Source organism: Catharus ustulatus, chromosome 3 (genome assembly GCF_009819885.2).
Source record: "Catharus ustulatus isolate bCatUst1 chromosome 3, bCatUst1.pri.v2, whole genome shotgun sequence".
NCBI classification, from domain to species: domain Eukaryota; kingdom Metazoa; phylum Chordata; class Aves; order Passeriformes; family Turdidae; genus Catharus; species Catharus ustulatus.
In genome coordinates this window covers 64,996,562-65,023,341 of record NC_046223.1, presented here as the reverse complement: position 1 = coordinate 65,023,341, position 26,780 = coordinate 64,996,562, and the positions used below count along the sequence as shown (strand labels likewise).

The 26,780-nt window shown below is 39.3% G+C and overlaps 1 protein-coding gene across 6 annotated transcripts in view; it reads left to right on the top strand.

Moving 5' to 3' along the window:
* NKAIN2 (sodium/potassium transporting ATPase interacting 2) overlaps positions 1 to 26,780 on the top strand; it is a 534,629-nt gene that overhangs the window by 81,297 nt on the left and 426,552 nt on the right. For 3 of the 6 annotated variants that reach the window (XR_004417341.1, XM_033054572.1, XM_042779093.1), the window contains exon 2: positions 20,710 to 20,785. The exons of the other annotated variants lie outside the window; for them this stretch is intronic. Coding sequence is in view for 2 of the 3 variants with exons in the window: in XM_033054572.1 (XP_032910463.1) it covers positions 20,726 to 20,785 (60 nt within the window). In the remaining variant the exon portion in view is untranslated. The remainder of the gene's footprint in view (positions 1 to 20,709; positions 20,786 to 26,780) is intronic. 6 annotated transcript variants of the gene reach the window in all.

The window sequence follows — 26,780 nt, the reverse complement described above, 5'->3', positions numbered from 1 at the left end:
AGAAAAACTAATAGTAAAAAGGAGTCTGATTCTTTCCCCTTAGGACAAGACATGTAGATAAATTCAGAGGTCCTTGAAGGAAAGCTCTGAAATGTCAATGATGTGGCATTGAAAAAAACCCCACCAAGCTGATTTTACTAAAGCATTGGTCTTCTGGTATAATATATTAAAAATAAATTTAAAAAGTAAGGATTCAATTGACAGTGTATTCTATCTCTCCCTAGCAGCAGCTCCCCACTTGATATTCTCCTGGAGATAAAATGTTAGCAGTGGCCTTGGCAGTGAAGGATTAACCCTGACCTGCAGTGATCTGGTTTCTGTAGCTCTAGAAAATCAAGGTCCATGGGGAAATATATATGTCAGAAGGAAAACAAAAAGTTTTATGTAACAATAAAAGAATATCTATAACATTATATTTTCTTTCTTTTAGCCTAATCATGTAAGGCATGATTACTGAAACACCAGACAGATATTAGCCCCAAGGGGACAGAGATTGGGAAATTAAGTCATCTTTTTTCCCCTTTTCTGTTTTATGGAGAGCCTCCCCAGGAGGAGAAATTGTCCTGCTTTAAGTCAACATGAAATGTCATTTTTACTCGGCAAAAGGAAAGCATACCCAAAACTGAAATGAGATTGGCTACATAGAAATTAATGAGCTTTATTTTAACATGATGTGCAAAGAGATTTCACTGGTAAAATGACCTACCATTATGACATCATCAATTGAATCAGATCTGGGAGTAAAATTTCTATATCGCATATAGAGGGCACCCAAGTCCCTGCCCAGAGACCTCATAATAGGATTAATCTCAACTAATTCTAGATAAATACAATGTGGAGATTCTTCTGCAACAGCTGATTTATTAAAAGATTAGACAATGAAAATAAATAAATAAATTGCAATGCAATTTGATATATTTTATAATTGTATTTTTATTTGTATGTTATTGTATTTTTAATTGTATTTGATTGTAATTTGATTAAATGAATTGTTACCAGATAGTACCTGTTTATCTCTCTGATCTCAAAAAAATCCCAAATATGAAACTGCAAACCAACCAAAAACCTATGTTGAGCGTCTTAAGTGTAGTCAACTACAATTACCTACAAAATAGACTTGTTAAATTGATGTGTTTCTGAAATTGAAGTCATTTATCTTCCTTACTGATGAAGAGTAAAAACTGCTCTCAGGTTTGTTTTGAGGAACATAACCTTTCATATTGGGGACCATAAGGACAGGCATTCAAGGTTCAGCATGGGTAGAATTAAAAATCTGTGCCCCTGAGTACTTGGAGTATTAGACAGCAGGCCTATCAATGTGTACCCAGCTTGGTATTTTTGTTGTTGGTATTTAGTGATTGTTTTTCTTGTTTGGTCAGCAAAACTTTTGTAAGATCTTTGCAAGTTGAGCTGAATCCTCATAAATGTGCTGAATCTCCATAAGCATTTTCTGAGCCTATTTCATTCTGAGAAACATTCGGTAATGCTTTTGCTGACCTCTTGATTTCATGACCACGTGCATCTCAAGCAGGTGTTTGTATGCTGGAAATACTAATTTAAATTGATTGTCATGTCATTTATTCTTCCCCGAATATTGGGTAGAAGTGTGTTACTGTTGCAGGGAATTAGTCAACATTTGTGTTGAAGAACCTGAAGTACTATTTCAACATGTACTGTTAAATCCTCAGCAGCAATAATACTGCATTATTTGGCATTTTCAACCTTTGTGTCAGGGCCAATGCCTGATTGTGATCTGTACAATACATTCTATATCCTAGAAGTTATAGGAAGCAAAGCAACTGCATGATTTTTAATTGTTCCTAAAAGTATTTGTAAAAGCTTAGTAAAGTGCTACAGCAATTAAAATAGCTTCTAGGTTTAGTAGTTTAAATTTGTGTGAAATAGGGTTCCATTCCAAACTTCTTTGTTGCTCATAAACTTCTGTAATATTTTCCTCCTTACCCTGACTTTTTCAAGTCCTCCTTCTTGCCTGAATGTGATTCTGGTGGTGTTTTATTGTGGACTTTTAGCAACAATAGCAGTTCTACCATTTTTAGTGCATGAAAGCTAAGGGAAAAAGCCTTTCGTCTTCAGTGACTCTTTGGATTTGTACTTAAATGTTCCTCTAGTCAGTGCAGTGGGAGATAGAAAGCTGAAATAGCCCTTACTGTGGAAAAGTTTTTTTTTTTTTTCTGGTGAAAGCTGGATTTAGTTTGAGCAAATGAGGAGGAAACTGCAAAAATACACACATGCAGTTTTTGTGTATTTTAAATAACCATTTTAATGTGATTTTTATCACAGAATACACTCAAATAACTATGGATATTAACCAAGGACTTTGCAATGGAAAAGCTGTCAGTTTTATATCCCAAATAGAACACACTAATACTGAGCAATAGCTGTCTGCTTACAGCATTTCCATAGCTCTTATTTTATCAAATAGATCACTACATTTTCAATATGCAGCTGTTTCACATTAACCCTGGATGTAATCAGGCAACTAAACTTTGTACAAGAGGGAAAGCTAATATCCATGACAACATATCTAATTTTCATGTGAGTTTGCATGTGTATAGTTCTTCTTGTTCTAGAAAACAGTCTTTATTAAATTTTTGTGAGGTTCAAATGCAACTTTTTGTTAGATTTTACTACAATAAAAATACCGCAGGTTTCACAGCATCTCTAAATCATAGAGTTGCTTGGGTTGGAGGGGACCTTGGAGATCATCCAGTACCACACCCATGCTGTGGGCAAGGACACCTTTCACTAGATCAGGTTGCTTGGAGCTCCATCCAATCTGGCCTTAAACACTCAGGGATGAGAAATCAACAGCTTGTCTGGGCAAACCTGTTCCAGGCTTTTACCACCCTCTCAGTAAAGAATTTCTTCCTAACATGTAATCTAAACCTACGCTTAGTTTGAATCCATTCTTCCTTGTCCTGCACTGAATGCTCTTGTAAATACTCTCTCTCCATCTTTATTATAGCCTCTCTTCAGGTACTGGAAGGAATTAAGTCACCTCATAGCCTTTTCCAGACGCAACAGCTCCAACTCTTTTTTTTCATCGGAGATGTGCTCCATCCCTCTGACCGACTTGGATATCCCTTTCTGAAATCTCCAATAGGCTCATATCCTTCCTGTGATGAGGACCCTGGAGCTGGACACAGCACTATGGGTGGAGTCTCATGAGAGCAGAGTGGAGGGGCATAATCGCTCCCTCCATCTGCTCCTCTTGATGCAGCATGGCAATAAGGTTGTAGAAATTAATGTACTGATGTGAATTCAATCCCTGTGCCAATGTTCTTAAAATTTTAGCTCTTTGGTGTCGCGGGAATTGTAGTGGAAAGGTTAGTAAGTTGTTGAAATTAATATAGTGCTATTAGAAGATACACACTGATGGTCTGAGAGCTGGTGTGTTTTCTTTTGTGCAGTACATTGATAAAAGATTTAATTGTTATGTACTTAAAAATCTATGTTCTAAAAAGTTAGAGTTTCAAAACAAGTTTTTTACAACCATCATTAATGTTTTGTGTTTGAGATTCCTGGTCTGTGATCAATGATGTGGTTTTGAATCTGAGTTATGAAAGCCGAATTAGTGAAAGAAGCATTGTTTATCATCTGTCTTAGGCGTCTGATTCTGTCCTGGAGTTTCTGATAGCACTCGTGACAGTAACATGATTGGTTCTTTTTAAAATGCAATACATTTCTATAAATCACATTGATAATTGTGTTCAATGTAAAAAAACAAAATGGTGAAATAACTTTTTTATCTATTACCCAGATCTTTTAATAATCAGTTTGTTCATTTTTCAAGAATGGGAGGTGACAAGGCACTGGAAGTGAAAAAGGTCCAAAATGTTCTGTAGAAAGAGATCGGTGTATAATATAGCATCATCCATCTTTATTGATCGACAACTGAATACCTCTTGTTTCTCATTAACTTCAAGAGGAAATTGAAACATTTCCAAATGCCACCAGAAATAAAGGATATGAATTGGTTGATAGAGTATTTTGAAGAATAGAGTGCAAAGCTGTTAATGAGCTGTTGTGGCTCCCTTCTCCAAGAAGGACAAGCTGCTTTAATCAGAAAGGTCATGCATGTCAGATAGCATTATTGTTTTCTGTGTTCACTTGACTCTGCTTCAGTCTGGGGGAATTAAGATTTCAATGAACATTATTAATAGTTAAGACACATGTCTGGAGATGTGGATGCTTCTGCATTCAGCTCTGCTGAAATTTCTCTTTTGATTTATTGGCATTGCTGTTAAGTAATGCTTAAATACAGCCAGCTTACATGTGTCACCACAACTCCTGGAGTCATGCAAGTGTTAAATTTATAGCACAGAAAATACCTTAGGGACCAGTGAAGCACAGTTAGTACCTTGAACTTGAACTCCAGGTGTGCTTTCATCATCCCTAAGGTTTAAGTGATATAGTCATATTTCTTAGATATACTGGAAAGAGAATGGAAGAGTTGTGATTCACTTAAGTTGAGACTCAATTAGTTGGGAGACACTCTAAATATAGACTTCATTCTGTTTCCCCCTCACACCCCTGTTACGTTGACCATTTTTTTGGATCTCCAAGCTGTGTTAGGGCTGGTCAGTATTAATCATTGCATATAAAATTATTAGAATTGTTAAGGATATTATGAAAATTTTAAAAGGAAAAAGTCTTTTGAGTGGCATTTCATAATAGAATCCCTCAAATAACAGAAAACTGCCTGTGGGGTAATTTGTGAACATATCTTTATTTTTTTGTCATATTTGGGAGGAGATTTTTATGCTTGTAATTTTGTTATATATGCGCATGCAGAAAAAAAGGATATGTTCATCCTTTAAGAGCTCAAAAACTGGTTTTGCCCCAAATTGAAAAAAAAAAACCTGTGAAGTGGGAGAAAAAACCCACCACTCTTCATTGATGTGAAAATGTTTGGTGAATGATGAGCATTTCAGGCAGACTGTCTTCCTGCAAACTCCTCTAGCCAGAGCAGGAAGACATCTGTTGGGTTCCACAGGAATCCCTGTCCTAGCAGAAACACTAGTGTTGCTGTCTGAGTTCTCTTGATCTGCAGGGAGCCTAGACTGTGTAAAAAATCCTTTATCACAGCTTGAGTGGAAAGGAAGGGTAGTCATCTTGTGTCTGTTATTTCTACATAGGTACAGGGAAGAAAAAAGGAACAGAAAAATGAAGTGGAAATATATTTAGGTCATTGTTACTACTATAGCCTTTTTATTGGACTGAGGTCAAGATTCTGCTACAGGAAAGGTTGATAAAGGCTAACATGGGAAATGATTGCTTTCAGAAATTACATGGCAATCTTGCCCTATTGCTTCTCTTTATTGTCTAGCAAAGGATGTACAGTAATTTCACGAATACAAGCCGCACCAATTTGACCAAAATTTTGGTGGAAACCCGGAAGTGCGGCTAATATTCCGGGGCGGCTAATCTATTAACAAAATTCTAAAAGCTGCCAACACGGAAGTGAGAGCCCGCGGCAGCCCCAAGCCAAGCTGGAGCCCGGCCGGCCCCGGCTGAGGTGGGAAAGCCTGGCAGAGGCGGGGCCAGCAGTGTGGGGGGCGGGCGGCAGAGCCTGAGCCAGCAGGGCGGGGCAGGGGGGGCGGCAGAGCCCGGGCCAGCAGGGCGGGGGAGCCCGGGAGAACTGGGGCTAGCAGTGCAGGGGAGCATGGCAGAAGCAGGAAGGCCGGCGGGTGGGGCTGCCTGGCAGCGGGGGAAGCCCAGCAGAATCGGGGCCAGCAGCGTGGGGGAGCCCGGCGGTGCGGGGGCCTGCAGTGCCGACCAGGGCGAGGAAACGCGGCGGCGGTGCAGATGGGAGGGGGCGGCCGGCGAGCCTGGCGGCGGCGGCAGCGGCTGGCCCGCCGGCAGGGCGACTACGTTAACGCAGCAGCGACGCGGCCGGCGTGCCTGCCAGCGGCGGCAGTGCCTGGGCCGCCGGCAGGGCGACTACGTTAACGCAGCGGCGACGCGGCCGGCGTGCCTGCCAGCGGCGGCAGTGCCTGGGCCGCCGGCAGGGCGACTACGTAAACAACGCAGCGGCGACGCGGCCGGCGTGCCTGCCAGCGGCGGCAGTGCCTGGGCCGCCGGCAGGGCGACTACGTAAACAACGCAGCGGCGACGCGGCCGGCGTGCCTGCCAGCGGCGGCAGTGCCTGGGCCACCGGCAGGGCGACTACGTTAACGCAGCGGCGACGCGGCCGGCGTACCTGCCAGCGGCGGCAGTGCCTGGGCCGCCGGCAGGGCGACTACGTTAACGCAGCGGCGACGCGGCCGGCGTGCCTGCCAGCGGCGGCAGTGCCTGGGCCGCCGGCAGGGCGACTACGTTAACGCAGCGGCGACGCGGCCGGCGTGCCTGCCAGCGGCGGCAGTGCCTGGCCCGCCGGCAGGGCGACTACGTTAACGCAGCGGCGACGCGGCCGGCGTGCCTGCCAGCGGCGGCAGTGCCTGGGCCGCCGGCAGGGCGACTACGTTAACGCAGCGGCGACGCGGCCGGCGTGCCTGCCAGCGGCGGCAGTGCCTGGCCTGCCGGCAGGGCGACTACGTTAACGCAGCGGCGGGGCGGTGCTGACGGGAGAGGGGGGCCGTGAGCCCGGCAGCGGCTGCAGCACCACCCGGCCGGCCCCGTCAGCAACCATGAGCAGGCCGAGCCTTCCTGGCCCCGCCCCGAGCCAGTAAAGCCCGCTATGCCGCGATCCTGTTACTAATTGGCCAATTTGTGAAAGCTGCGCACGGATTCTCGCGACGAACGAAAGTGCGGCTAATATTCGGGGTGCGGCTTATCTATTGACAAAGACAGCAACATTGTCGAGGCACCGGGGGTGCGGCTTATAATCCGTGCGGCTTGTATTCGTGAAACTACTGTATTTTTTTTCCCCATAATGTTTACATGGACTATGTTTTACCTCTTTGGTTCACTTCAGTGAAAACTGGAGGTTTCTTTGCTTTTTTATATATTCTTTTTTAATCCTAAAGTTTATTCTGCTCCCCCACCTAAACCCTTTCTTTAGGAGCGGTGAAAGTTATTTATGACTCAACTCTTGAAACCCAGGTTATAGAATACAGTTTGGTGGTTTAGAAAATTAGATGAATGTCCATATAGCCCAGTTTAGAACAGCGTCAATACATCTGTATATGAGTGTATGGATGCACAAAGAGAGCTTATTAGGATAGATGAAAATGATAAAGTCTTTATCTGTTGGAACTATTGTGTCAAAGTGAGACGTGCTTCTAGAAATCACTGAATTTCCATTCAACATCCTTTTTAAAATAAATTAAAAAACCCCACACCAGTCAGCTCTTTTTTGCTGTAGCATCTGCCTGTGCAAAGGCTGTGGAGAATAAGAATACATTTCAGAGATAGGGATGTCCCAGCAAGATTAGTTGGACAGGCCCAAGTACAGCATCTTTTCCCTCAAGGAGTACGGTACCCGAGAGGAAGGACACTAATCTTTTCCTGCTGTGAACTCTTGTCCTTGTCCATTTTAAGGTATTCCCAAATATGTTTGGATACACAGCAAAGATGATTCTTCTTTTAAAATTCTCATCTGAGCCGTTTGCAGCTTTAATGAAGATCTATATTCTCTAAATATTAATCAGATTTTCATCTCTTTTCTTCTTCCCCAAGAAGGATGGGAAAGTAGCCATGCAGCCACTAATTACTGAGAAATTAAAAGAGTGTGATAAAAAGGAACCTCAGTACTATTTTTTCAAGCCAAAACTGATAAAGAAACTAGCAACAAATACTCCTTTTTGGATGTCCATGAGGTAACACCATAATTGAATGTGCTACTATCTCAACACAAGGGCAGCTATATAGGATGTGACAGCTCTGATTATGATGAAAAGTCAACAGGGCTTTAGCATCTGCCAGTTCATTCCTGTTTGTGGTGTGACAGATATGTTTACCAAAAGAAAACTAGAAATGCCTACATTAACAGTACCCAATTCTCTCTCTCCCTAATTGATTTTTGATGCTGAGGAAGAGGAGCCATACCGGCGAGGATGCCTATAGGTTAACTTTTGGAAGGTGAAACTTACTTACTGGCAGAGCAAAAACTTGAAGATTACCAGTATAAATGTTTTAGATCGTGAAGGAAAAAGAAAAAAATCATAAACTTCTTCCTCATTATATCTTATGCAAGAGTGGCCTGGCTTAAATGCTTAATGAAGGAAAAGACTGAAGATTAAAAATAGTAAAACTTTTCTTCTTTTTTTTTTTCTTTTCCTTTACTTGCATGGATTTTATAGAAGTATGGTAGTTAAATGGGGGCATACTATCCAATTAGGTTTCAAACATTTGAAGGAGAGATGCCAAAATGTCACTGTTAAATCTCTGTATCCTTCTATTGTGGCAAGACAGACAGAAGCAAAACCAGCATTTTACAAGTTGCCTGAGAACATCCCTCAGGGCACCTGAGGTGCTACAAGTCAGATTAGACTTTTCCCAGAAATCAAAACTATGAACTTGAATGGGTGTTAGCATGAGTATCAATCTTGTACCTGTGTAACAGAAGAAGGAATGTGATAATTTAAAATATAATTGTGCTCTCATGTCCTTTGTCTTCAGTGCAGCTATTGTTAATAATACATTGGTGCTTATTCTATTCAACTCTGTTCCATTAGATCAAAGCTTAAATAGTTACTGTTTTAGATTTCCTCTGATGTCTGTAATTGTTGTACAAGTTGTACTTTATTACAGTAAAAAAGTGGTAATAACAACAACAATAATAATTCTGTAAACAAAAACCTTAATAATATTTCCTACCCAATCAGCCTTAAGCTACATTTGCATCTGTCTTGTTGCTCTGATCCCTCTGACATGTCCAGATCAGCTTTAGTGCAGATGATGCCAAGGCTGCTGCAGAGACCTGAGCATTGGGAGCTCTCGGTGCTTTGCTTGCCCTCTAGTGGCATTGGAAGGGCTGGGAGAGGCCAAGGGGTTACACTGCTGGCTGACATCCCTAATCTGGGCGTGTTCAACCAATGAAGAAGCAAACCCAAGCAGTTTTCTTAGCAGAGAGTCGTCTTTTTGTCTTGCCTTTGAAATTGGAATGTGTCACGTACAGGATACAACTTGAACACAAAGAGCTTTCTTCTTTTGCAGGCATCCAAGAAAATTCTTTGACTGTAAGGGGGAAAGTAACTCCATTTTTCCAAATGAAGTTACTGTCTACAGGGATGCTTAACATATTAGAGACAGAAAATTGAAATTGAAAGAGATATAAGCATTGTCTCATTCTTGTGTTGTTAGAAGGTGACTTTAATTTTATAACTGACACAATTTTTTGACATTTCCGCTTCTGTGATTTTCTGTAGAATAATGTCAATTGCAGCTCGTTAGCTGTATTTTAATTTAAGTACATGGTGAAATTACAATTGCATCTCAGAAAATTTCCTTAGCTGAGTCACAGAAGAGATAAACATTTGTTGATTTGCCTTGACATAGTATCCTTTTTCTCTAAATTGTATTTTGATACATTTGATGTCTATAAGTATCTTCTGCTACCCACAATTAAAACTTTCTGTGAGATGGTTACACTCCAATTTTCTAGAAAAATGATGAAAATACCCATTCAGATTGTGATTATGCAGGAAAGTCAGCTGCAGGAATGGAATGCCTTCCATTCATTGCTCTTTGGCACTAGATGCAATTTGTCACTGCTACACATACTGCTAACTATTGTTATCCTTTTTTTTTCTTTTTTTTTTTTTTTTAAGTTCAGTTCCTTATGAGATTGACTATGTGCAGATTGTTTCTTGGAGCAGTACAGGTTGTGGTCTGTGGTCATATTAGACATACTCTCAACACCTTTTTTCAAATAAGTATGTCTCAATTTCAAGATATTCTCAGCCCATTCTCTCTCTCTGCAAGTGGAAAACCTCTAAACTGTACCAAGCTTGCTTATAGCCGCTGAGGTTGGTTTTTTGGGATAGATACTATGATTGTGTCTGTATTCAAAGTAATTTCTCAGTCTTTGGAAAGAGAACATGTATTCCATGAAAATGTTTATGCATTTTCAGGTGCTACTTTTGCCTGTAACAGCTAGAATTCTCAAGTATTTCTGTTTATGTGTATGCAGAGATCAGGAGATGAGGTGCTTGGATGAACATTCCCAATGAGCAGTTTGCATGCAGTCACCTGTTCAAGTAAGCCAGGCATTTTTGGGGTAGGTTCCTCTGTGCCAATAATTCCTTGAATATTTATAACCAGGATGGGATGTGACAGCAGACTGTTTACATTTACCTAGCAAAGAACTGTTGTGCTTTTGTTGAACACCAAGAACAGACTACCTGACTCTCCTGGACTGAAATATTCAGTCATTTGTCAACTTCTATGTTACCATGAGGCTATACAGGAATAGCTCTTTCAGATTACTTGTTCTAGGTAGGGAAATTAATTTTTATCCTTAGTAAAGGCTGGATTGTTCCTGGTGCATACACATGCAAAGCACTACTCAACACTTTTTTGTTTAGTTGTTTTCATCAGATCACCTCTCTTTCTGAGTATTAGGTGACTGTAAAATCAAGTGCTAAAACAAACCCAGCTTCTCCTGTAATCTGGGGAACTAATATGGAAATTCAATGTATTTGTATGTTTTGTTTTGTCTTTCAAGTCTGTTGGATGCTTGATTCATTAATAAAAAAATAATTTACATGCTACACTGTTAAATTAGTTTTTGGAAAGAACAGAAATAAAAGTGTGGAAAATGCTTTATGGTATTGCATATCTTCAAGTTGTTTTGCCTCAGCAGTATTTTATGTCCTTTTTGTTGCTGTTTTTCAGATAGTTTGTCTATTGTTGCATGAGACATAATGCTGAATAAGACTTAATACTGAGAAGAGTGAAGAGATTGGTATGTAGATACTGAAAACCCAACCAGAATTCTTCATAATGCCTCTTTTGCCACTTCTATCATCGTGTGAGGAATATTTTTCCTCAGAAAAAATAGTCTTTTGTCAGCTTAGTTAAAGGGAGATGCCTCTTGCAAAGTTTTGTTGCCAGCCCAAGCAGCCGTTTTCATTGCTGTGTTTGCACCACTGGCAGCATCTGCTGGCTGCACAAGACTTGGCATGTCTGCATGAGCTGTAACTGCATATTCATTACTGTGCTGAAGTATTCTTAAACAATCAGATCATTGGAAAATTACTCCTTGTTTTTGAAACTCCCGGTACAGAGACTTCTCTGTCCTAGGCAAGTGTATGAAAAAGCATGCATTTGTTAACCGTGAAAAATATATAGCAGAACTCTTAACCCAGTTGTTTAGTAGCTTCAGGAAAGTAATTTTCATGAAATATTGAATATGGCATCCTGGCCTTTATCAAAAATCATGTAACCATCAGGACTAGAGAAGTGATTTTCTTCCTGGATTTGGCACTAGTGAGGCTTCAACTTGAGTATTGTGCCCCATTCTGGGCCCCTTAGTACAAGAAAGACATTGAGGTGCTGGAGTGAGTCCAGAGAAGGGCAGCAGAGCTGGTGAAGAGCTGAGAGAATAAGTTTTATGAGGAGCAGCTGAAGGAACTGGAGTGGTTTAGTGTGGAGAAAAGGAAGCTAAGGGTGACCTCCTTTCTCTCTACAACTACCTGAAAGGAGGTTGTAACCAGATGGGGACAGGTCTCTTGAATGGACAGGAAGAAATTCTCTCGAGGTGTGCCAGGGAAGGTTTAGGTTCAATATAGTGAGGAGTTTCTTCACTGAAAGGATTGTCAAGCATTGGAACATGCTGCCCAGCAAAGTGGTGAAGTCACCATCCTTGAATGTGTTCAAGAAACAAATGGATGTGGCACTTAGCACTTTTTTTGGTTGACATGGGGGTTGGACTCAATGGTCTTGGAGTTCTTTTCCAACCTTAATGATTCTGTATAAACCCACTTTACTGGAAGCTTTGAAGTTGGCCTGTGATTCACTGGTATCCATGTATAATTTATGTGGAGGTTTTATTTGGTACAAATGTCATTCTCTTAGATTCATTTTTCTGCTTATGAGTTGACCTCTTTAATGTGAGTAGTAGATATAATAATACAGTCATGATGATCCTCGGGTATGTACCTCTTTTCATAGCAATTTTTCATAGCAAATCAATTCTGACTGGCAACAGAACCTCAAATCAGAACAAGAGAAAGGTGAAGATAGACTGAGTCTGCTTGGAATAGATATCCCAGCCTTACAATATGCACACGATTCTAGAAACTAATTGTGCTTTCTCAAAGGAGTGCCTTGGAAGGAGGGCATGGATGAGCATGGAGAGACTGCTTAGAATCAAGTAATGGTTTATGGGAAATATCAAACTGCACTTAGCTGTCAAAGCTCATAATTACATCCTGCAGTGGACAGCACTAGTAGAGTTTGCACTTGTCAGGGATAACATTTGTGCTATTTCCTTTGAAGAAATGTGGGAAACCATCACATGCAGTGGAGCTGAGCATAACAGGATGCATATGACTGGTTACAGATAAAATAGAACCTAGAGGAAGGTAACCTGCTATTACTCAAATACCAGGAAAAGTTGTGCTGGAGATGTTTTCAGGGGTATGAGCAGAAGGAGTAAGTTCAGTCTAGTGAACTGAATCTCTCTAAATTGAACATTTGTTGCAATTTATATCAGTAGCCAAAAGACAGCCTTCCATGGTTATCTTCCATCTTGTCTGGGAAGTCTGTAACAGATAACACACAGAAACCAAGAAAGGAGATAATGGTAAACTGCATTAACATGGACAGCTTCCAGTGCTGCTGCTTGGGCATCAAAACTCTTAGAGGGTTTTCAGCCAGGGCATCTGACACACAAGGGGTAACAAACACATTTCCTGTAGAAACAAGTTGTTTCTTCATGATGCCTTGGGTGCTACCTTTCAAACCTTGTGGGCATTGCCATCATACATTGCCACTGCAAAGCAACAGCTTTGAAGGTAAATGGGCAAGAAGCCTCGTTAAGTTACTAAACAAACACCCAACCCCCCTCCCCTGGAAAAACAACAACCACCCCCCCAAAAAATAAACAAACCTAAAACCCCTCAAGACTGTCATTGCAATACCTACTGAGTAGTGTGATTTGGTGGGAGGAAGGTCCTACTTGAGTTGAATCCAGTAGTCAGTGTACACAATTCACATGCATAGAGAGTACTTTGTTATAATGAATATTAATGGACGCATATATTGATAGATGGAGAATTTTCTGAGAAGTAAAACACTTATTTAAAGTATTTCAAGCGTGAAATACTTTAAATGAAATTAAGTACATGAAATAAAGTGCAACATGTTGTCAACCAAGTTCTCTTGACCCTTTAGCTAAAACTTAGTGTCTGTTATTTCTGTGTCAATTTATATGGCATGGCACCTGACTGCTTTACAAGTTTGAAATAATTTTAAATATTTCTGTAAAGAGGTTTATTTTGATTTTTATAGCTTTAATCACAATGTATGTTTTGAGCACAATGAAGTGGAGAGAATTTTGTTTTCAGAAGTGATCTCCACAAACTGTTAATAAAAAAAAATGCTTAACAGAATGGCTTTTAATATTTTTTTCTTTACAAGGAAAAATAGATTTTATTTATGGCTATATATTTATATCACATCTTAAAATCTGCATAGTAAGATGGGTTTCTTGTTTGTGTTTTACTGCTGGGATTGAGAGTTTAGTCAGTTTTAAGACTTGAAAGCATTTCAGTTTGTAAGATGTAAATAATGTTAGTGTTTTCACACCTGCTACATTTAAATAGGTTTAACAGCCACACCATCAAAACTGCAGATACTTAATAATGAGGCTCCATATCAGATGAGGTTTTCTTCAACTCTCTGATAAAAAATTATCTTTTTCTATCATCTGATTCTGCATTACCAGAGAAGTCTTGTTTTGTTCCCTCAAGAAAGAAGATGTGGGGTTTGAGTATTTATTTAGATATGTTAAACTAAATTCTCCAGTCATCAGAGTTAGTGCAGGACTTGGCACCTCACAGGATTTATTAGCATAAACCAAAGGAGAGAGGTGAAGATGAGGGGTCTTATTTTGATCTTTCCTTTTAAAATAGAAAATTAACCAAAGCTTCAAAGAAGTGGAAAAACAATGCTGAAGTAACCTGAGGCTGGACTGTTCCCAGAAATTGCTAGCTGGTAGTCTGAGCCATTAACAGTTAACTAGATTGAAAGTCTCCATCATGTAGAAATTACATTTGAAGTGCATGAAAAAGCTTGTAGGTGCAAAGTTTGAAAGCCTGTAAACCAAAACAACAACCTCTTCCTGATGGTAGTGGAATTCATTAGGGAAATATGACTACATCTACATTTCCTTCACACTTATTTAGAAGGCAGCAATTTCCTGGTTTGGTTTTTGTTCTCTTATCCGTGTTTGGGTAAAAATTGAAGTGTAATTCAATGTGCTTAAAAAACAAAAGTCAACAACAAAGACTTCATAGAAATAAACAATAGAATTGATGCTGGCACTTGTCCTCCCCAAATGTCAAGGTATTCAATAATGCACTCCCTGAGAAATCAAAAAGTATAAATTGGGGGAAAATAGCTGAAAAGACAGCTTCTACAAGGCATTAAGGACAGACCTACAAAAAGGCCTAACTGAGGTGGGAACATAAATGTCCTCTGAACACAGTGCCTGCAATAGCTTTTGAAAGCCAGCTAGTACATCTGAGCTCTAGCAAACCATTAGCTGAAAGGACAACTGCATGCATTTTTAATGTGCCTCATTTGGATCCTACACATCCTGACCAGTGTTTGTGACTCCTTGAAAACACTTTGTAAAGCTATTATGGTATTTTGTTTAAGAACATTATTTCTGTTTGGAGAGAAGCCACTGAATAGAATGGGAATGTTGTTCTGGCCTTTTTAACATGTTGAAGATAATAGAAGGAGTTCCATCTTGTATCTTCAAAAAGTTTGCAGATACCTCTGCTTGAACCTTACCTTGAAAATAATGTCTTTCATGATGCAGTTTGCAGATGTTTATGTGTATGCAGATGTAAACATTCTGGAGGGTTTTTTTTTGCTGAATGCATTTGTCATTGACATAAAACTATGCAGTGGTGGAGCTGGGCATAGGCATAAGTGCAATCCGTTTTTTACCATCTCTGTATATCATTAGAAATGAGAAGACAGCAATGTCTGAATATATTTATGGTAGTATGACAAAATCTCAACCCTGCTGAAGTAAATAGAAATTTATAAATATTACAGCAGTATCAGGATTTGACTATTAATTATCAGTACTTACAGTTTGTTCACACAATGCTTTCCCTGTATAGATTAGTAATTGCTTGCTGCCTCCAAAGTCTGTTCAATTATATCTAGGAGAGAGGGGTTCCCTAGAGCAGCTAATATGTGATGAGCTCTTTTATAGAAGCTGACCAGTGTTGCCAAGGATTTCGCTTATGTCAGGTCTGATTTTTAAAAGGGATCAGAACCCAGTGTGATAATAGTATTATTGAAGGTAATAATTTCAATGGTGTTGAAATGAAGCGGAACATATCTGAGAATCTTGGCCCAGGTTTGAGTTGCAAACTGTCTTGTGAGTTATTCAGGTGAGAAAACTACCAAGTGAGAGGAATGAACTTTGGAAACTAATGAAATGAAACATTCAGTAAGAAGTAAAAATATCTCTACTGCCCAATTAAAAGGTTTTACTTAAAAGTAATCATTTTCCACTTGAAATTAACCTTAAGAATATTGTCACATGTGACAATACTTTCTATATCTAGCAGTTAGTTAAATAATATTCTTGTTTTCATAAAGGTGACAGACATGAAATCCCATCCTGATAAAGTGAAAGGGAATCTCTAAGGTTTTGTAGGATGCTGGGGTGTTTTGCTTTCTGTCCTCATCTTGGGCTTTGTTGAAAATCAGAGGGAGGAGAGTGCTTGGGGTTTTTAAAATTTTCTTTTGTTTTTTTAAAGGTTTTATTTCCTAGAATGTGTACAATAGGGAAAACTCAAACTTGTTTGAAAGACAAAATAGAACATTGCTTTTGATCTATTCCAGTAACAGCTTTCTTTTATAGGAAATTACATGCTCTTTAATGTTGAATCAATGAATCTTAAACATGTATGGATACCTGTATATTCACCCAAATGACTCGATTGGTTACTCAGGTACTAAATGAAAAGGGAAGCATAAAATATTCCAGGCTGGAAAGTTAAAATATTAATGAATCATAAGTTTCAACATCATGAGAGGTCTAAAAATATCTTTTATATATATATTTTATTCAGGTTCTGTTACAGGATTTTTGGTAGAAAGTCAATTTCTCCCTAGCTTTTGGTGCTCTCAAAGTAACTATGAACATACATATAATTTTATACCATCATCACAGAGCAGCATCATATTTAAACCAATAAAGAATCTTTTCTTAAGTTAGTGTTCTAAATATCTGAGTAATTGTGGAAACTTCCACAGTAGAAAGTGTACTTGGGTGTGATGAGTTGGACATATAGCATTGAAACTTTTGTTATTACTTAGGGTTTTATTTTTGCAAGAAGCACAATTGTTGTGAGAGAACAGAGGATAACACTAAGGATATCTGTTGGGAAGGGTTGACAGCCCCTGCAGTTTTATACTGAATATGAATTCACAAACCCACTGCAGATGAGAAGGTGCATTCAGTTGGATTATAAATAGACTGTAGTTAGCTTTGAAATGCATCCATTTTATTCTGAGCTTCCAGAAAAGTCCTACAGATATGCAGCTACAGTGAGAGTTCTAATGTTCGTAATAAAGAGGAAATGACAGGAGTTTTATTTGGAGTCTTCTGACAGCTGTAGAAGAAAACAAAATCCATATGTTGTTGTGGTGCCTTTTTTTCTCCCCTACAAACAGTGAAGGAATAGATTAAAAAACTTTCCATTCTCGGGAAACAGATACTTGTTCCCAAGAAAATGTGCTCATTGTGACTGGAAATGTATACAGTTCTTGAGCCCTTTTCTTCACTCTTCCTTTCTTGTGCTCAGATGCAGCAGTCCCAATGTAACCCAGAGGAAACCAGGTGCTATTCTTTCTTGTGGTCTAAGAGAGGTGGAATGACAACACCTATGCTTTTGTTTTTGTCAGCAGAGCACTCAGGTACCTCGGGGTGGTGCTCAGCTGAACACACTGGTCCATGCAGTATTTTCGTTTGCCAGCAGTAAAGTCAGCCCTGTATGCTGCCCAGCCCAAATTAGTAAACTTTGTGTTGTAGGGCATGACTAGGATGACTCAGATCCAAGGGCCAGCAGAATCTCTGTGGAGTTGCTATCAAAGGACTAGAACAGTGCACCCCTGTCCTAGGTGGAACAGAAGTGAATCAAATTAAGGCATGTTACTCTTTATATATTAAATGATAATTCTGTGTAATCTCCCCTGATTACCACCTGAAACAGAGGAACATTTCTTCAGCCTCCTTTTAAGTGCATATTTTAGTGACTGAATAAAGAGTCTGTTCTTCTGATATCTCAAATGTGGGAAGTTTTGAATTCAGGTGGTCATTTTTAGCTTTTTAGGATGTGGCTGAAACAGTCGCATCACCAAACATGAGAAATGGTAGTGTGTGTGTTTTGCTGCTAAACAAAATCAGAGCACAGCACTGTTGATTCTCCAAGTAATTTGATGTTGCATCAGGAGACAGTAGAGAGCTGAGAGTCTTCAGCTTGTGTCAGCAACATGTTGGTCTCCAGTTTTGGACTCTGTCTAACCATGAACTATTTTTAGAGGGGGCTTAAGAATGCAAGGCAATGCAATTACTGCCTTTGCATGGAGTGCAGAGGTCTCCAGCATTTGCACAATTCATTTTCTACACAGCATTATGGGTTTCCCTAACATCCATACATGACTGCTTGCACACTCTGGGATTTGTCTTTGTAAAGTTCAGAGAGAAAATGGACACAGTGTACAGTCTGGTTTTGTAGATACTTTGCAATGGAACAGAGAAAGGATCAGTTTGCACCAATCTGGTGGTCAGCCAAGGTCCTTCAGTATGTGGAGGACTTTCAGTAGCAGGTCAGATGTTGTATTCCTAGGCAGATAAACTCTGAATCTTGTGGGCTTTTTGCAGCACTGGTATATCCACTTAGGCGTAAAGTGAAAACAGGCAATCTGTAAAAAGAAGAGACTAGTGGTATTCCTTCTAAGAACATACATACTGTTTAACTGATGCCATGAGAGTTATTCACCTCTTGACATGATCATTTTAATAGCTTCTGTACTGATATGGATTTCCATCACAAAGTAACTAAATAAACTATTTAATTTGCTATAAATTCTTTTGTGTTCATATGTTGCTTTTTGTTTGTACAAAGCGAACTGCAAAATTTGCAGTTCTATGGGTCATAAAATCCCACATCAGTATATGAATCCAGTCATTAACACTGTTAGAAGCAAACTAACATGAAACATTACAAAAATAATCCCAAATAAAACCTAGAAATAATTATCTGTGTTCTTTCACCTCACACTGCAATCTGAGCAATTTTCTTACTCTTCCTCAAGCTTCTAGGCGCTGTTTTTTCTCTAGGAAGTCAGATTTCCAGTATTTCTGGGTGTTTATCAGTCTCAGTTCTGGTGCCTGTCTCTCTGCCTGTCTTGTTCATAACAGATGCCAGTGCTGTGAATTTTTTAAGGCAACTGCAGCCATTGTAGTTGATGAAATGTTTTGGGGCGATATGAACTCTCTCATACTAAAGCAAGAATATGGTCTTCAGTTTTCTTATCTCAAAACACTGAAAACAAAAATATACTATTGTAGCAAAATATTCTGCCAGTCTGTACAAAAGATCATATTAGCTTGAGAGCTAATAATTTCTTGTAATTATTTCCCCAAATTAACATTTTCTTTTACATACCCATGTTCCAGTGTGACTGTTCTAATGCCATTGTGCCACTGCTGAGTGTAGTGCAGTAAGTGTTTGCATACTAGCCTCCCTTGTTGAGTTTACTTTGGAAGTTAGACAAAAAAAAAAAACAACAAAAAACCCAACTATATGTAAATCAAACCCATTTGGTCATTGAGATACCATAAGCATAGACCATAATGATACCACTTTTATGGCCACATTTCAAAGCACAAATACACTTCATTTCTTTGATCCCTTTTTTCTAATAAATGTTAGCCACTGAATGAGATTCTACAGTGCCGCATTTAAAGTTGTTTTATTAAATCAAGGACCTAAGAATCTTGTTCCATTGTACAAAAAAAAATAACAATTTGACAAGGAGGACTGGAGCTTTGAGATTTTTTTTCCACTCTTGCAATAATTAATTGCAGTGCAGCATCAAAGAATTCTATTGTGCAGTTTGCAAAGAACTTAGTTGGCACTCAAAACAAGCAATGAATCCATATATTTACATTGCAATAGCTAGCGTGTCCTCATGATATGTATTTTCTGTGTATAAAATGTTTGCTTAGGTTTAGAAAACCTTCTCTCCTATTAGGAAAAAATCCTCTATTTTGATGGCCTTTGTTAGCGTGCACAGCACGATATTTAAAAGGAAGTGGATGTCCAGGGTGGGATTGAGCATTAACAGTTCTAGTAGTGAGATTTTTGACTGGAATCTTGGGGCTTGCCTGAATGGACCTTGGACACTTTCTATTTTATCCAAACACTGGATGGTGCAAAATCCAACTGCTTTGACTACTTGGACTATTTCTCTTCTCAGTATGTGACTTTTGGAGAATACAGTAATTTCACGATTATAAGCTGCACTGATTATAAGCCGCACTTCTGGGTTTCAGCAACTTTTTGGTTTTTGTCCATACATAAGCCGCACCTGATTATAAGCCGCATGTTACAATACAGAGTGTGATAAAAGGTATCTATTCTATCACCATCTCTTGAGGGTGGGGACAGTGATCCTTATCTCAATGGCAGATAATTTGCTAATGGGCCATCCATTGAAACCAGGCAAGGCATTGTTCTTTATCTTTTCACACCCCATCCTTCCTCCAGCCAGTCATTGTCTGCTAATGGCCCATTGAGTCCCACTGCATGACTGATAAAATTACTGCATCCCATTGGGAGTTGCTCCAGCCAGGGGGAAGAGCCCAACATTTCTTACCAAGATAAAAACAGAGGTTTTGGGACAATAAGGTAGCCCCTTTCTCCACTGGACTCCAGAGGAAAACCGGATTTCTCCACATCACCACTGGACCTCCAGAGGGAAACTGCACCTTCTGCAGGAGCACTGCTTCAACTGAGCCACATCTGTCACTGCAAGGGGACTGCAATCACCATTTAATGGGACTGCTACCAACACCCTGCCTGATGGTGTCAGGTTGTACTCTGACTGTGTCAGGGTTTGGAGTTTGTTCCTTTGTAGTACTGTATTTCTATTTTAATTTCCCTGGAAAAGAACTGTTATTCCTAATTCCCATATTTTTGCCTGAAAGCCCCTTGATTTCAAAATTATAATAATTTGGAGAGAGGGGGTTTGCATTCTCCATTTCAAAGAGAAACTCCTGCCTTTCTCAGCAGACACCTGTCCTCCAAACTAAAACAGCAACTTTTCGTTCTTTGTCCATATATAAGGCGCACCTGATTATAAGCCGCACTTTGGGTTCGGACCAAAATTTTAGTCAAAATGGTGCGGCTTATAATCGTGAAATTACTGTATTTTGTATTTCCTGTAAATTCCTCTCCCCTGCATGTATTTCCTTTTTGCTTGTACAAGTTAAGCAGCAGTTGACTTGAGTCCACTCAAGCATTTTTTTTTTACCTTTTCAAGCAAACAATCTTTCATCATGTCTGTAGAGAAACTTCAGGAAGGAGTCTGTAAAACAGAGAAAGGCCAAACCAAAACTGTAAGTGTGGAGTAACTTGTTTTAATATGCTACATCAGAAATAGAATTTAAATTAAAAAGACAGGTTAAGCTGTTTGGTCAGCAGAGAAAAATGCAGAGCAATGCTACACTAAATTTTACGTGTTGCATGATTTGATGGTGTTGTCACCTATTGGTTAGTCAAGGCATCATAAAAAGGCAGGAATCAGGATTTTTTTTTTCCATTCTCTTCGTTAATTGACCCAAACACGCCCTCCAGAATGCTGGTTACCTTTTCTTTGGCTTAGGAAAAGTGTACCAGTTTAGCAGGAAACTGAAGCCCTCCTGAAGTACCTGTTGATAGAAACTTTTAAGTTTTCATATGCTTATGTACTCCTAAGCATACTTCTCTTCAAATGTGTAAGTTGCATAAAGTGATGTTTCCTTTCAAGAAGGCTATTTCTGAAATTTGTTAATTTTATGCTGTTTATTGTATCATTTTTCCTCTGCCTTTGCCTCACAACCTGTTGTGAGTCCTATCATTACTATGACTATCCCAGGAAGATATGATTTCCCTGAATATTTTTACATGGTTTATGAGTTTTTAAAGAGGGTTTTAACTTCCTTTGCTCACTTTGTATTTTATCTGATAGAATTCATGCATAAGAAAAACGCTAGCTGATCCAATCTGTTCATTGTCTCTTCCTTGTACCCTGATATTGGAGAATATTTTTATGCTGGCTATATTAACGTACAATTAACCTGACTGTACTTATTCAAGAAACAGTTATGCTGTTTTAAACCCATAATTCTTGTGTATTGTAAACATTGAGTTATCTGAGACTATGACAGAAATGCCTCATCAAAGCATTAAGGACGTGTTCAGGAATGCTCTCTTTATTTTCAAGTACAGTAATTTCACGATTATAAGCCACACCATTTTGACTAAAATTTTTCTCCCAAACCGCAAGTGCGGCCTACATTCAGGAACGGCTTATATATGAACAAATTTTGGAAATTTCCAAACCCAGAAGTCCGATCCAGCAGCAGCCCCGAGCTGAGGCGCAGCCTGCCTGGCCCTGGGCAGCGGTAGGGCAGTGGCAGCGCAGCGGCAGCGCTGCCCAGGTCCGGGGGGCGCGGCGGTGGCACCAACTGGGCACAGCCCTCTCCCCCTTCCTGGCAACAACCAGGGACACCCCTCTCCCTCCTCCTGGCAGCACTGGCCGGGCACACCCCTCTCCCGCTTCCCGGCGACACCAGCGGGCACACCGCTCCCCTGCCTCCCAGAGGCAGCGGTGAGCAGGGCCGGGGCCGCTCCCTGGCGGCCACCCCGAGCAGGGCCGAGCCAGTAAACCCTGTGATCCCACGATTCTGTTACTATTTGGCAACTTTGTGAAAGTTGCATGCGGATCCTTGCTGCGAACGAAAGTGCAGCTTACAATCCGGTGCGGCTTATTTAAGGAGGAAAAACGAAACGTTGCTGACACCCCAGAAGTGCGGCTTATAATCGGTGCGGCTTGTAATAATGAAATTACTGTAATAGGAATGTTCTTTGTATTTTTAGAGTAATATGGATGCTTCTGCTAGAAAGAGCCAAGCCAGAACTTCCTTACAGAGAAAAGGCTGGTAGTTAGAAGCAGGATTGGATTTATGTTGGGAACCAAATTTTGTGTGGAGCCACTAAAGAAGAGAAATGAAAACCCTTTCCCTTTTTCCAACCCCTGCTGTGCTTTCTGTGAAGTTAAGAGCAATAAAATATTTTAAAGCTGTCCTCAGACACCCTCATTTGCCTTGGAAAGCTTTTATTGGTAAGTGCCTGCTGGTGGATACTGTAGTTTTGCAGGCTGAGTTCACTGTACCGTAGTAGACGGAACAGCACCCTGCATGCGTGATATATCACCTTGATGCTAGTCAGCCTGTCTCATAAGCTGAAGCGTTTTACTGCTTGATTTCATAGTTCATTAAAAGACTTGCATTTTCCTCCAACAGCTGAGTGGCAAATAAAAATACCACTGGGTTGCAGAGACTGTGCTGCTAAGTAATTCTAGCCTAACTGGCCATGCCTCTAGTAAGCAGTAAAATTGTTAACTGTGACAGCACCATTATTAGTAACGTCTCATTCATCTTGTATCCACGTTCCTTGAATTGAACTTTTTCCTTTGCCTGCTATTTAACATTATTTTAAGGTATTCCCTAGAAAAAGAAAAAGGAATGGATTTAATTAATCTCCTTATGAAAAGTTTCAATGCTCTGTCTTCAAACAATTGTCCTCAAAATGTAGACAGATAATAAAACTGAATTATTTACTTATTTCTGAAAGAGATTCTTATGCAAGTCTTGATTTACCTTGATTACCAGCAATTTACCACACATTTCAAAATGTGTTGCTATTATTTGCAGCTGAAAATAGAGATACCTCACAATTCTCTATTGTATTGCACACTGTCTCGAAGGCTGCAATTGCTTTTTAATTTTTGGAGATACAATAAAATTTCAATTCAACTTGGTTTTGATAATAAATAACCAGTGAAGTGATTTAGCGTTAAACCTATATTTAGTAATTTCATGTTTTATAATCACTTCCTTGGCTAATACCTTCAAAATGCATTTTTATCCAAGTAGCGTGAGGCTTATGAGACAAATATAATTTTCTTCTTTTTCTTGGAAAGGTTTAGGGTTAAACTCAAATGGTATAAGCAAAATGTTGGCTTCATGATGTTAACTAAAAGTATTCAATGCTTTTTCAAAAACCTGAAAGCACAAGTAACAGTTTAAAGCAGACCTTTTAGCTATATTTTTCTGTAAGAATAAGGGGAATTTGGTTTTATTTTTGTTGTCTTTCTTGGAAAAACACCTTCTAAAATGGCTTGCAGAGATCATAAAAACAAATGCTGGTGGTATAAAATTATAGAATTAAATAGCAGAGATTTTTTTTCTTGCTTTTAATTATTCTACTTCTCCATCTAGCACTTATGAGAGATTAACCAGAGGTTACAGTGAACCACACCTGTAGTAAATGTTATTTCACTTTAAGGTTTTGAAAATTTCTTCTGCAAGTTTGAAGGATCTCTGTGCCTGTTGTCAAGAACAAGCTATGACCATCCCTGGAGGCTGTGAAAGGCCCAAAAGCTATAGTGGGGCTCTGAGTCCAGCAAGCTTTGAGTTTTACACATTCTTAGGGAATTAATTTGTTATGTCCTAGGGCTAGCCTTCTTTCTGCACTTCTTCCTTTTATACTAAGCAAACAAAGTTTGGTGGAATCAGATATACTGAAACTGAAGGAAAACATTGCTAGCAGGTTAGGACATAATGTGGTGGTCTTCCTACCCCAACAGCCACCCTCCCATCAATGCCAAAAAGGAAAAAAAAAACCAAAACAAACCAAACAAAAACCCCCAAACAACAACAACAATAAACACCCACCTCCCCCTAAAAACAAATAAACATACCCCCCAAATCACCAAGCCCCCCCCAAAAAAAAAAACAAAAAAACAAACAAACAAAAAAAAAAAACCCAAAACAAAACCAAGAAACCAACCAAAACATCCCAATCTGCTAACAAAACAAAAATCCCCATAACGGATAAAAATTAGGATAGTAATTTTGAAGTTTAAAAGGAACAGAAGAAAGAAGTGATGATTCCAGCCCCCCCCCCCGCCTTTTTTTTTTTTTTTTTTTTTTTGCTACTGTTTTGCTTTTGAGAGGGTATAGAAACAGCTTTACTGGACACACAAACTATCATGACACCAGGTTCATTTGAGTGGGTCACTCATTTTCAGGGGCACCAGCCCTACCACTGTGTATGTGACTGCCATAGAAATAAGGTATCCTGCTAAGCTGTCCAGTGCCAGGGAGACTTAATGAAGTAGGGGCTGGGTGTGTTTTAGGACTAAGTTATCTGTACATGCATGGACAGGAATAATGATTAGGAGCCAAAAAAACCGACTTGAACTCTTTACTTTTGCTTCCTTAGCCTTGGTTTGCTTAATGATTTCTATTCCACAAACTTCCATGGGAGCAAAAAAGTGAGATTGACACAGCAACTGTGCTGTCTATAGATAGTAGCTTTTGAAATGCAGCCATTAGAAAGGTTAGGGAAATATTGGGCAATATGCTTTACAACAGGGTAATCTCTGAGTAGTGTATCATGTTTTTCTGCGTAAAACACAGTGACAAAAAATGAAACAATTTCTGCAGGAATTAAAAATTGGCTTAAGCCTTGAGGCTTAAGACTCAAGCACATATCCTAAATGAATGTAAAAGCTGGTACAAGACTGAGACATATAGAGTTCTATAGGAGAATGAATTGTATTAGCAGCAGGATAACTTCAGCTGTTCATTTTTGGTTTTTTTTCCCCTCCCAATGTTTACAGTGTTATGGACAAATTCTGTGAAGCAAAGCTTTACTAAGCGAGTTAAGGCTGGATACAGAAGTATCCATTTAAGGCCTGTAATGTTTTTAAGATTAAACAACTTTTTAAAATGTATAAGAGTTGGGTGCTTGGGGTAGTGGCAAGATCAGGGTCCTCTTATGAGATCTGGAAGATAAGCCAGAAAGAAGCCAGCATGCAACCAGAACATCATAGCAGAAAAATAAAATAGTGAACTGCCATAACTTTTATTGCTCAGAAAAGATAACACACCACAGAGATTCTGTAAATAATTGGCCCATATGCATGGTTACAATGGTTAAATAGTTAAAAAATATGGGTAATACACTGTTTCTTAGACATTCTTAGACTTTTTTTGTTTCTTTCTAATGTTGCATAGAATGAACTTGATTTTTTTCATATTAAATATGAAAATACATTTTTAAAGTATCCAGAAATAGCATTGCCACTGTTTCAAAAGTCTAGATAGAAGTAGAGATTTTGTGTTCATGTTTATCTTTAAAATGCTGCATTGAAATATGTGGATTTTGTGATAGACGATGAAACATCTTGTCATAACACCTTGTCATGGACTGCAATTGTCTTATGAAATTCCCTGTTGCTTCAGTGTATGCTGGATCAGGTTCACAGTAAAGAAACCTGGAAAAAGATCTATAAAAGCAGTTAAATGAATATTTTTTCTTTTTAAAAATAAAAAAAAAAGCTTTTACAAAGGCTTTTTTTCGTTTAAACATCAGTTGCTTTGGTTTTTTTTTTTTTTTTTTTAACTTCAATATTAAACCACCATTACCATACATTCCTTTGAATAAAGAACTTTTTAAAAAAATCCTTCCAAAAATTGCTGCCCAGTCCTATTTTTATTCCATGGTTTTCTACTTCTGCTTTAATTAATCTAGTTTTATTACTACATTGTATGTTAAAGGACAAGTAGGTTTTCATGGTTCCATCCTGATTCATTAAACTGCATCTCATAGTTCACTGTCAGTACAGAAAACTTAAAGCTGTTCCTGGGGTTATTCTGTCTTTTCATATGCTCTTAAAATAGTCTATCTCACTTAAGAGTTTTTCTTCTAGAGCTCAGTTGGAGCCACCTGCCTGGGAGATAAAATGCATTTCCTTAGGCTCAAAGCCAGCTTCTGATAGACTGCAGCCAGACCTCATTTCTTACAATTTTTTTTCAACTTAATTTTTCCTGATGTTTCTCCACATCACGATTTTTCTCATTAACTGCTCTCCAAATGGTACCACACCACCTGGGGTGCTTCAACATTTTTTCTACTTGGGCTGTGTATTCTGGGTCAGTGATGCAGGCTGATTCCCATTCATCACTAGTACAGTATAATACCTTCCTGAACAAATCCCCTATTTCCTAATGTACCAAACTACTGAAGCCCATTTTGGCTGCCTCTTCACCTTTCCTAGGCTGATCAGTGACTCTTGAGACCTCCTTTTGGCTTTATGTAGCAGAGATCTTCCTACCTGTCTTATTTTTATACAGGCAAACTAAATTGAAAAGGAGTAATGCAGGTGCCTAAGCAGGGGCATCAGAGGAATACATATAACAACGTATAACCAAGGACATTAACAGAGGCTGGGCAGCTAGGCAGTGTGATTAATGGGAGACACTTCAGAACTAGCAGCTGGTG